At 43.6% G+C, this 11082-nt stretch overlaps 1 protein-coding gene across 8 annotated transcripts; it reads left to right on the top strand.

Moving 5' to 3' along the window:
- The first annotated feature begins 3829 nt into the window (after positions 1-3829).
- On the top strand, positions 3830-10773 carry LOC100283823 (peroxin Pex14). 8 transcript variants are annotated; one of them, XR_002267854.2, is made up of 10 exons: positions 3830-3982; positions 4862-5061; positions 5139-5187; positions 6297-6481; positions 6566-6749; positions 6849-9217; positions 9469-9500; positions 9587-9632; positions 9763-9830; positions 10017-10659. XR_002267854.2 is itself a non-coding variant. In XM_035965895.1 (10 exons), exons 1-10 carry the CDS (start codon positions 3949-3951, stop codon positions 10464-10466), a joined length of 3303 nt encoding a protein of 1100 aa, XP_035821788.1. In that variant the 5' UTR covers positions 3838-3948; the 3' UTR covers positions 10467-10773. The 8 variants fall into 8 exon arrangements, 5 of the variants coding, with proteins under 5 accessions (XP_035821788.1, XP_035821789.1, XP_008672936.1 ...); XR_002267855.3 differs by having other exon boundaries at positions 10020-10659; XM_035965895.1 differs by having other exon boundaries at positions 3838-3982; positions 6849-8903; positions 10017-10773.
- Positions 10774-11082: the final 309 nt, after the last annotated feature.

Raw genomic sequence — 11082 nt, forward strand, 5'->3', positions numbered from 1 at the left:
TGACTCCCTTCTGGCTGTTGACCCTGTTGCAGTGGAGGTGGAGGCGGAGGCTGCTGCCAGGAAGCTTGAGGTTGACTTGCCGAAGCTACAGAAGCTGCAGGGTGGTTGTCTATGTATTGTGGGATGTAAGGTGGATGATACGAAGCAGTATGCATGACCTGCTTCGGCTGAGCTTGTTGAGATGCAGCTTCGGCTATTTCCTTTTGCTTCTGGATTGTAATATGGCACGTCCTGGTGGTATGGCCCTTGCTTTCTCCACAGAACAAGCAAAACAGTTTCCTTGGTTGATCTCCGAATCTTCCGCCGAAGCCCCTGGCGCCTCTGCCTCTTGGAGCTGGTGGCCGGAAGAAAGTTTGTTGTTGCCCCGAAGCCTGTGAGGAGCACTGCGGTCTGTTCTGCTGACTCCCCTTATCATCATTCTGAGTGGAGTTGTGGATGGACCTGACATGCCTCGGATAGGATCTTCCTCCGAAGCCCCTGGTCATTTCAGAAAATCTGAAGGCCTCCTCCCTTCTTTGGCGAAAGTCATTGTCAGCACGAATGTACTCGTCCATCTTTTGGAGCAGCTTCTCCAGGGTCTGAGGAGGCTTCCTAGCAAAGTATTGAGCAGCAGGTCCAGGACGAAGCCCCTTGATCATGGCTTCGATGACAATTTCATTGGGCACCGTTGGTGCCTGCGCCCTCAAACGCAAGAACCTTCTGACATACGCCTGAAGGTATTCTTCATGATCCTGAGTGCACTGGAACAAGGCTTGAGCAGTGACCGGCTTCGTCTGAAATCCTTGAAAGCTGGTCAATAACATATCCTTCAGCTTCTGCCATGAAGTGATCGTTCCTGGCCGAAGGGAGGAATACCAGGTCTGAGCAACACTCCTGACGGCCATAACGAAAGACTTTGCCATTACTGCAGCATTGCCACCATACGAAGACACTGTTGCTTCGTAACTCATCAAAAACTGCTTCGGGTCCGAATGGCCATCGAACATGGGAAGCTGGGGTGGCTTATAGGACGGAGGTCAAGGTGTAGCCTGTAACTCAGCGGACAGGGGAGAAGCATCGTCGAAAACAAAATTTCCATGATGAAAATTGTCATACCAGTCATCTTCATTGAAGAAGCCCTCCTGATGAAGGTCTTTTTGTTGAGGCCTTCGGTTCTGCTCATCGTGGGTAAGATGACGGACTTCTTCAGAAGCTTCGTCTATCTGCCTCTGCAGCTCAGCTAGCCTGGCCATCTTCTCCTTCTTCCTCTGCACCTGTTGATGTAGCATCTCCATGTCCCTGATCTCTTGGTCTAGTTCATCCTCCTGAATCGTCGGGCTGACAGCCTTCCTCTTCTGGTTTCGGGCCTCCCGGAGAGAGACGGTTTCCTGGTTGGGGTCCAGCGGTTGCAGTGCTGCAGCCCCAGTCGCTGAAGCTTTCTTCGGCGCCATAGCGAGGGTCTATAGCTTCCGAAGGTGTTCAAAAAACTCGAAGTGGAAGTGAGTTCACCGGAGGTGGGCGCCAATGTTGGGGACTTGTTCTCAAATGCTAAGAGTTAAGAACAAGGCAACATAAAAAGTGTTAAGTGTTAAAGTCCTTCGTCCTTCGAAGCATTATGTCCCTTCGGGAAATAATGAGTTTCGGACGAAGGTCATAAGAGACATACCTTCGTAAACATAACAAGTAATGACGAAGGACTCATATAAAGCATGAAATATAATATAAGCATCATCATAGAATCATTTCTATTTTATTAACATGGAAAAATAGAAATGATTTCAAATTACAAATGTACCTTCGGTCCTGAGAGAAGGTAAAAAGTACAAGCGTGACGCAAAAGCAAATGCCAAGTCAGCGTGAACAGTACGGGAGTACTGTTCATCTATTTATAGACGCGGGACGCAGCCCACGTAAAATTACATTTATGTCCATTACATTTGTCGATGACTTATGGAAATCTGACAAGGCCCACGTAGTCTTTTCATCTTTAAGTCGGTTCCCCTCTCTGCTATCGCGACGAAGCTTCCCTGCGCACAGCTTCGGCTGTGCACCATCCTTCGTGGAGCTTGGTAATCAGCCCGTCCTTCGTCTGGTTCAGGCTTCGTCCTGACCGCACTTCATGTTCGTAATTCTGAGTCCGAAGGTACCTGTTCACATAATCCACTTGGAAAACATTGTCAAATCATGTTTTTGAGGACCTTCGGAGGACGAAGGCCCCCAACAATTATCTTGTTTTATCTTTTAAACAAATATTCTCTTAATATGAAACTCATATACACCAAAAAGACACTATTCTAAGAAAACAATTTCTAATGTATCATCATAAATCTTTTGGTGATTATTCTTTAGACATTAATTCTAAATAATTTTATTTGTACAAGAATTTATGATTTATTTCCTACTAAGAGATGGTTCATAGGCACTAAATTTTACTCATTAAAAAATTTGGAATCTTTCTTATTTTAATTCCAGTCCAAAGTTTTGACTTCAAGTTTTGTACTACCATCGGTTGAACATCACTATTTTATTTCCTCTATACATTATAAAGAATTAATATATTATTAAAAGACATTTTTATCTTAAATCCTTTGGAGAACTTTTATAAACCCTAAAATAGAATTTTGGGTGTTACACGAGAGCGTCCGAGAGAAGGCCAGAAGTAGAGCATCACTTACGTATGGAGAAAGCTCGCAACTCTTTATGAAGTTACTCGTCCGGATGCTTGATTCTCGCGTGAGTTTTTCTTTGCATAGAGCATCAACGAGAATAACATTAAAAGATAAGACATATTTATTAAATCTAATCAAGTCTATATTTAATATTCATAATTAATATTTAAATATTTGTACTAGACTCAAAGAAAGGATAAAAGACATACGACGTTGAGTCTGGACTCACATGCGCACGGTCATAGACTCATACTTAGAGATGGCAATGGGTACCCGAAACCTAAAACCCGATGGGTTTTTACCCCATTAGGGTATGTACAGTGATGTTTAATGTGGAGGCACTTAAGGTGTCTTAAGGGGGGTATTTGTAAAAAATTTTAGAGCCGTCTCTCCGTGAAGAGACGCCTCTGGCTCGTAAACCAAGTAGCAACAGACGCCTTACTTCCCACTGTACGAATTTGTCGTATGTTTTATCGATCTGATGCTGTACAAATGCATTTAATTATGTATTTATTAACATACTACATTTATAGACACTCCATTGTATAATAGAGTCTCTTAGTTGTCTCTTGTGCTTGGAGAACCGTTTTGATGTCTCTCTACTATACATGCCCATAGGGTACGGTTTTGGGTCAATTTTCATACTCATGGGTTTGTTAATGGGCATAAATCTATACCCGGCAGGTTTATGGGTACGGGTTTGTTTCTATAGTACCCAAACTCGTGAACTCATGTGTTTTTTAAACCCGACCAAATCTAATGCATATTATCATTTTATTTTATAAACGAACAACAAACTTGTTATTCTTTATTTACTTCATAATTTTTATCAATTGGTGAATATATCAGTAGTCGGTGAGAGTGTTGCTTGCTTGCTATTATAGTTTTTACTAGCGTTATATATGTGGTGGATGAATAACTTAGTGCAAGGTCACTTAATTATACAATTTATTATTTGTATTTCATTCTCTCTACTAATAATTTTTATACTAAATGATAAACTCGTTGTTCATTACATAGATTTTGGATCATGATATCATTAATCATTACGATACTTATTGATTAAAGAAAAACAAGTATATTGGAGATGAAACCTATAGGTAACCCATGGGTACCTGCTAACCCGATGGATATAGGTTTAGGCAAAATCTTAAACCCGTTATGGGTACAAATTTTTTAATGGGCATAAATATTTTTTACGCGGGGATGTTCCAGCGCGTCGTCGTCGTCCGATTCTGTCTCCCTCAGGTCGAGATTCGAGAGTTCCCGTGTTCGTCCATCCGCGCTGTGAGGTTCTCCGATGGCCGAGAAGTCACCCAGCTCCGCGCCGCAGGGTCAGACTCTCTTCCTTTCTCATCAGTTGTGCATAAAACACCTTCCGGTCTTTTCTCCGTGCGATTCTTGCGGCAGGTGTGACCTTTCTTTGCGTGGCGACTCTGGTGCCGGGTTGATTACCTCTGGTTAAATTCATCGGTAACAATCTGACGCGAATTATTCATCGAGTATTAGCGACGGCGAGGATTTGGTACATATGTCGTTGATGGGTCCTGCGGCTGCCGGCTGGAAGGAGTAGGAGACTAGGGATTCGTCCAATTCGTCGAATTGGCGTACAAAGAAGTGGATTTCTGAGCTATTCGAGGATATATTTTTTGTTCTGATTTGTCCTGTGAGAGTTCTTCGCTAGTAATCAGGGCTCTTTACTTGTTTAATGAATGGTTGATGAGCATGATGATGCTTATCTGGCTCATAAGTTTCAAGAGTAGGCTACAAAATGGATGCTCTAGCTTCTTGCATCAGGCGAAATCATAAAAGGCGCGCCCTTTTGTGGACACAGCCTAATGACTGCTGGTGGTTAGGACTGTGCAAGGCTGGAACTAAGGTTGCAAAAATGCTTCAAACCAAACTGGAACTAGCATGTTTCTTGGTCTTAAACAAAATTCAATAGATGTAAGTGGTGGGTGGGACAAAAGTTAATTCATGTTTGAAATTTGTAAACAGATTTCTGCAAATGTGTTGTGTATGGGCGCAGAGTTCAGGCTTGCATATAAATTACCCCTCTAACACTACTCCCATCACACAATGAAATGATGTGGACAAAATGGCAGTTCTGAGGGTTCGTCTTGTTCTTTTATTGACGACTCACTGTGCTTAACTGTTTACGCTTCCCCTGATCTCAAAACAAAATGGTACATTCTGATTTTCTGACTCTGTAGGTGGTTCTGGTGGGAATGAATCATTCGATAATCTTGTAATTCAAGCTCCACAGCTTATGAGGGAGGATTACATACAGAATGCTGTGAAGTTTCTTTCACATCCGAAAGTGAAGGGTTCTCCAGTATTTCACAGGCGTTCCTTCCTGGAAAAGAAAGGCCTTACAAGTGAAGAAATTGATGAGGCCTTTTGTAGAGTTCCTGTAAGATTTTATTTTCCTGCTACCCCTACTGTTTACCCTAGGTGAAAGTGTTTCTGAGCTAGCTTAATGCCTTATAGGACCCTAAGCCAAATGGAACAGATGCTGTAGCTGCTGGTAGGCAACAAGGTAACTTATCATTCTAGATATGGTGCAATTTACTGTGATACCATCTCATTTTTTGGACATCATCTTTATTTTAATTCTTTCTGATTTTTATTATTTAGATCTTCTTATTATGTTCAGCCCTAGCTATCACTTATCAGTATATGATTGTTGTTAAATTGATGGCAAAATAGCAGATCCAAATTATAAGAAATCTTAGAAGCTTGATTTGCACAATGTTTTTTTTCACCTGAACAAGGAAGATTTACTTCCTGTTTTCTTAGCTTTGTCAGGATAGCTGACAAACAAATAACACTAGTGAAAATTAGTATCTGTTTCTGCTTGATGAAGATACTTTCACTGTTCTTTCATTCCTCAGTTGCAACTGCTCTTATGTCTTGTATAGCACTTGCGATCAACTTATTTTGCTTTCTTGAATTAGTGACTAACTTATTTCAAATAATAATATCTTGATGTAGCTATAGGTTGATTGCACTATGATTCTCTTTTCCCTTCAACGATGGAATTGTCCTTGAATAGGAGTGGATGGAAATCGGCTATTCATGTGACTGAACCACAAATAGTCTTTATCCCTAGTAATATCACTATTAGTGATGCTTTTGTGTATATAGTTAGTTGCCCGTGCATCGCTATGGTTTCCATATATGATATATGATTTATTTGTACAACACAATCCAATATGAGTTGTAGTGGTTAGAGACGAGTGCCCTCTTTCTAGTTATCACGGTTTGAATCCTCGTGCTGGTGATTTTTTTATGTTTCGTTGGCGTGAGGAGGGGGGCGAAGCAGGAGATCCGACCAAATCAGAGGGACAGTGGATTGATTACAAAAGAAATATAAGGGTTTTTTTTGTAAAATTGATGACGGTGGAACCGTGGAACCAGGAAAACTGGTGGTTTAATATAGTAGAGATTTCTTTGTTTCTTTTCCCCTTTTGTGAGTGGTCTATGTTGGATTCAACTCTGTCCTACCTGGCTACCCAACTTAATTGGGAGCTGGAACTAAAAGGCTTAGATATTGTTGTTGTTGATGATGATAGTTCATACAAATTATTCCAGAATTTATGCCATAGACTGAAGTTAGTAACTGTCTTGTTTCTTTTATTCCTCCAGCAAACAATCCCAGTCAATCTGTTGTGCTGCAACCTTATACAGAAGTTCAACCACAAGCAGCTACTGCCTCTGCCACTGCTGGACCAATTGTTCCACATACAAAGGCACAGTTGAGCTGGGTAAACACACTCCTTGGTGCAGGTCTTTTTCTTGGTTTAGGGGCTAGTGCTGCCATAACCCTAAAGGTACATCTGGTCATTCTGTAAGTTTTTTTTTTAAAAAAATTATGTCAGATGCTGAACTTATTCCCATGAATATTTTTTTCTCAGAAATTGGTCATCCCTAGTCTGAAATCTTGGACTCGTAGAGTCGTTGCTGAAGGAGATGAAAATGCAAAGAGTGAACATACTTCCAAACTTTGTGAAGAAATTAGGGAAGCCATAAAAGTTTCTGCATCAGCCTTTTCTGATATTGCTAAAATAAACCAAGAAGTGCTTGCTTCAAAAGATGAAGGTTTCAGAATTTGTTTTTGATAATTTATCATATTTGAAAGTACAGTAGCCATTATATTTTTGGATTTTGTTACTTTAGTGAGTTAACTCCTTTTTACAGATAGGAAGGTACTCATGAAGTTAACAGAAGCATTCGAGTCACAAGAAAATGTGTTTAAATCATTGAGTGAGACCTTAAATCGTATCAGGGAGAATCAGCTTTCGGATTGCAATTTCAGAAATTTTGGGCTGCTCAATTCAGCCCTCATTACCCTTTTGCCAAAGCTTGAGGGTGCAGCCCTTGTGAAGGACTTCCGTCCGATCAGCCTCATACATAGCTTCGCCAAGCTGGTAACAAAGATGATGGCAAATAGGCTGGCTGGACACTTGGGTGCAATGGTTTCACCCAATCAGACGGCTTTTATCAAAAAAAGGTTCATTCTTGACAACTTCATATTGGTGCAGCGTACGGCCAGATATCTCCATCAACAAAGACAGGCTCGTATCCTCTTCAAGTTAGACATTTCTAAGGCTTTTGATTCGGTGTCATGGCCGTTTCTCATTGAGGTTTTGAGGAAAATGGGGTTTGGGCAGATTTGGTGTGATGTTGTGTGTGGACTGTTGGCTTCTTCCTCCACAAGAATTTTGCTAAATGGCGTTCCTGGGGAGATCATTTCACACCAGAGGGGCCTTAGGCAAGGAGACCCACTATCCCCTTTGTTGTTCATTTTGGTTATGGATGTTCTGAACTTGCTCATTCAAAAGGCTTCCGATGAAGGGTTACTTCAGCAGCTATCTTCTGGGACTTTACATCACAGGCTTTCTCTCTACGCGGATGACGCGGTGGTTTTTCTTAGGCCGGTGGCTTCAGACATCAGCTTGGTCCTGGAGATCCTTCGGCTTTTTGGGGAAGCCTCGGGGCTCAAGACCAATGTCCTGAAAAGTAGTGTGTTCCCCATTCGTTGTACCGAAGATGATTTGATGCGGGTCCAAGCTTCTCTCCCCTGCCCCATTTCTGATTTTCCGTGTCAATATCTTGGACTGCCCCTGTCCTTGGGAAAGCTTTCAAAGGCCCAGTTACAGGCATTGGTGGACAAGGCAGCTAGTGTTCTCCCAGGTTGGAAGGCCGACCTGATGACAAAGGCGGGTCGTGCTGTTTATGTTCAGTTTGTTCTCACGGCAAAAATGATTTATGCTGCGATGGCTTTGGACCTCCCTATTTGGACCATCAAAGCTATTGACAAGATAAGAAGAGGTTTCCTTTGGAAAGGAAGAAAACAAGCCAATGGTGGTCACTGTTTAGTGGCGTGGGGCAAGGTCACTAGGCCTAAAGTTCTGGGCGGCCTTGGGATCACTGATCTTTGGCTTTTGAGCGTGGCGCTTCGAGCTAGGTGGCCTTGGCTCCAGAGAACCGATCACTCTAAGCCTTGGTCGGTTCTCCCTGTTCAGGCATGTGGTGCGGTGGAAGCCTTGATCAATGTTGCAGTTGTGTCTCAATTGGGTGATGGACAGGATATCCTCTTTTGGAAGGATCGGTGGCTGAATGGTAGAAGAATCAGTGAGGTGGCACCTGAGGTTCTTGAGCATGTACCTAAGTGTGTTGTTTCCAAAAGGCTGGTAAAAGATGCTTTAACAAATCTGAATTGGGTGGCTGATATAAGGGGTGCGCTTTCAGTTAGGGCGCTTGCACAGGTTTTGGATCTCTGTGACTTGCTGGAGGGCTTAGTTCTTCAACCTGGGATTCCTGATAAGCATTCTTGGAAGTTCAGCGCGTCGGGGGATTACTCCTCTAGTTCTGCCTACCAGGTTCTTCTCCTTGGAGCTGTTGAATTTAGGCCGGCTGAACGGATTTGGAAGACCTGGGCACCAAGGAAATGCAAATTTTTTATGTGGCTGGTTGTGCATGATAGATGTTGGACAGCTGACAGGTTGGCAAAAAGGGGAATGGATCATCCCGTCTGCTGTCCGCTTTGTGACCAGGCGGATGAAACTATTAATCACTTATTGGTCGAGTGCAGCTTTGCGAAGCAGTTTTGGTTCCTTTTCCTTCGGTCTGGGGACTTCCAGGTGCTCTGTCCCTCTACAGGGGATGGCTGCTTTGACTCTTGGTGGGAGAAGAGTGCCGAGGTGGTGGGCAAGCCTTTGTCGGGTGGTTTCAACTCGCTGGTCATATTGGGTGCGTGGTCGATCTGGAAACACAGGAATAGGTGTGTGTTTGATGGTTGTAGCCCGAATGTTGAGGTCGCCCTTTCGGCAGCTAGGGAGGAGTTGATGTGCTGGCGTTTGGCTGGCGCTAAAACTCTCTCTTTCTTCCATTTAGAGGAGCTGTCTTAGGCGTTAATGGTGGTGTGAGTTTGTAAAACTGTTGTTTCTGTTTTGGGGTTCCCCCCTTTTTTCTTCTTAATATAAAAATACGCAGACCTCCTGCGTATTCAAGAAAAAAACAACACAGCCTATTGGAAGAGCATGTTCAGCCTTCATCATGGAACGGTCAGCATCATACTTAATAATTGACACATCATACTGAACTGTAGAGATAGTTTCCTTATATTAGAAACTTAGGGCAGTTTGGGATGTGAATTTTGATCTAGCGGTTATTTTCATCTCGATCGCTTGTAGTTTTGAACCATCTACATATAAAATATTTAAAGCTCTAGGTTTAGCATTGAGGTAATAAGTAACAACTATTTGCATTAGCATGGCTCTCACCACATTGCTATTATTTTTATTTCTCTGTGTAGGGCCAATTGACTATCAAGGGAGAGCTTTTCAGGTATGACTTGCAGTTTCTGGTCCTTCCAGTCAGTATTTACAAATTAAATTATTTTCTTATCTCTCATGCTGTGTTTCTATTTGTAGCAAACTAATATGTATGCAACACCACCAAACAACAGTTTTGACACAGGTAAGGAACTGTTGAGCCACCAAACTCGCTGCAATCCTGCCAAAGATATTTCTTTTAGCTCCCGAAACCAAATGTTCTTGCCTGTCACAGCTGTTACTTCACTCATAGACTCATGGTTTATCTTGAACAGGGAGGAACTCATTCATGCCATTAGCTGCTGAATCTTCTTATGGACCATTTCCAGGATCCTACTCTGAGGTAGGCAATCATGTGGGCCATGCTATAGTAGTTAATTTTGATTATCACATTTGTGTTTGAGTATCATACATCATCTTGTCTACCATAAGCTATAATTTGCTTGTTGTCCTACAGCAGCACTGAATGAACTAATCTGGTGGCAAGTTACACTGAATCATGTGAGTTGTGACATTTTTGTGATTCCAGCAGCGGGTGCAGAGGCCTGGTGGATACGGATTCCAGCAACAGACAAGCAGCGACCGATTGAATGTTGTTGGCCCACGGAGCAGCTACCAAGGGGGTTCTTCTAATCACCATGCTGGTAGTAATGCCATGGATGACCCGGCAGCGGTTGCAGCAGAATTGCAGCGCCGCTGGGTTCCCCCACAGCCACCAGGCGTCATCATGCCAGAGGCTGCGGCCGCCATCCGACAGGCCAGGTCGGTTCCGAGGCAGCTGCCAAGCGGCGATGGGCGCCTGGGCGCTGATGTCCCGAGACAGCCTGAGCCTGCCATTGCCATGGCGACAACAGAGCACGTGAACGTTGCCCCTGAAGCACCTGGCGGGGAGTTGCCAAGCGATGGTGGTGGTGCCATGACTGCTGATGCCAGCAACGGTGGTGGGAGTGGAGAGCAGCAGGAGCAGGAAGCCTCTTGAGTGAAGCTTTTTGGACGCCCTTTGATTTGGTTCTTTGAGAGGATCTAGCTTGCACCTGTACCTGTGTGTGTAGCATATGCATATGCATCTGCATAGGTTTGTGACATAATGTGCCTCGTGTTCGAAACTGCAGCTGTATTGTAGATATATAAACTGATCAACTTTACACGTGTGTTACCTGTGTGTTCTGTCATAAGTGTATCAGCTATGAGGACGTATTTGCTTCGGCCCATGCTAAAATATTCGCAAAGTTTGGGCCAAGCATGGGCTGAACTGAGCATTCTAATCAGCAATGGCCCAATTTTGAGCCATGTGCTTTCAGATAGTTTATATATTTTGAGCCGTATGCTTCCAAATAGTGATCGAAACTCGAAAGCTCTGACCCAACGGTCCCTTTTGTTTCAGCCGCACCACCTCAACAGACGAGGCTTTGAGCTGTCTATAAAAGCTACATGAGACCATGAATTAGGGTTTCAGCGACGGCGGCAGCTGCGCGATGACGGGGCCAACACGTGTGGGCGGGTCAGGCGCGGCAATGGCCGACGTGTGAACACACGGTTAGGCGGGTCCGCCGCGGACGAGCACGACGCTGGCCGACGCGCGGCCGAGCGGGTCC

This window comes from Zea mays, chromosome 3 (assembly GCF_902167145.1).
Source record: "Zea mays cultivar B73 chromosome 3, Zm-B73-REFERENCE-NAM-5.0, whole genome shotgun sequence".
Taxonomy (NCBI): domain Eukaryota; kingdom Viridiplantae; phylum Streptophyta; class Magnoliopsida; order Poales; family Poaceae; genus Zea; species Zea mays.

Bases quoted from the DNA above. Each gene is read 5' to 3' on its own strand.
- LOC100283823 (XM_035965895.1), top strand. From the start codon at position 3,949: ATGGCCGAGAAGTCACCCAGCTCCGCGCCGCAGG. The intron at 9,501-9,586 runs GTATGACTTGCA...TTCTATTTGTAG, and splicing joins ATCAAGGGAGAGCTTTTCAG to CAAACTAATATGTATGCAAC. The intron at 9,633-9,762 runs GTAAGGAACTGT...TATCTTGAACAG, and splicing joins AAACAACAGTTTTGACACAG to GGAGGAACTCATTCATGCCA.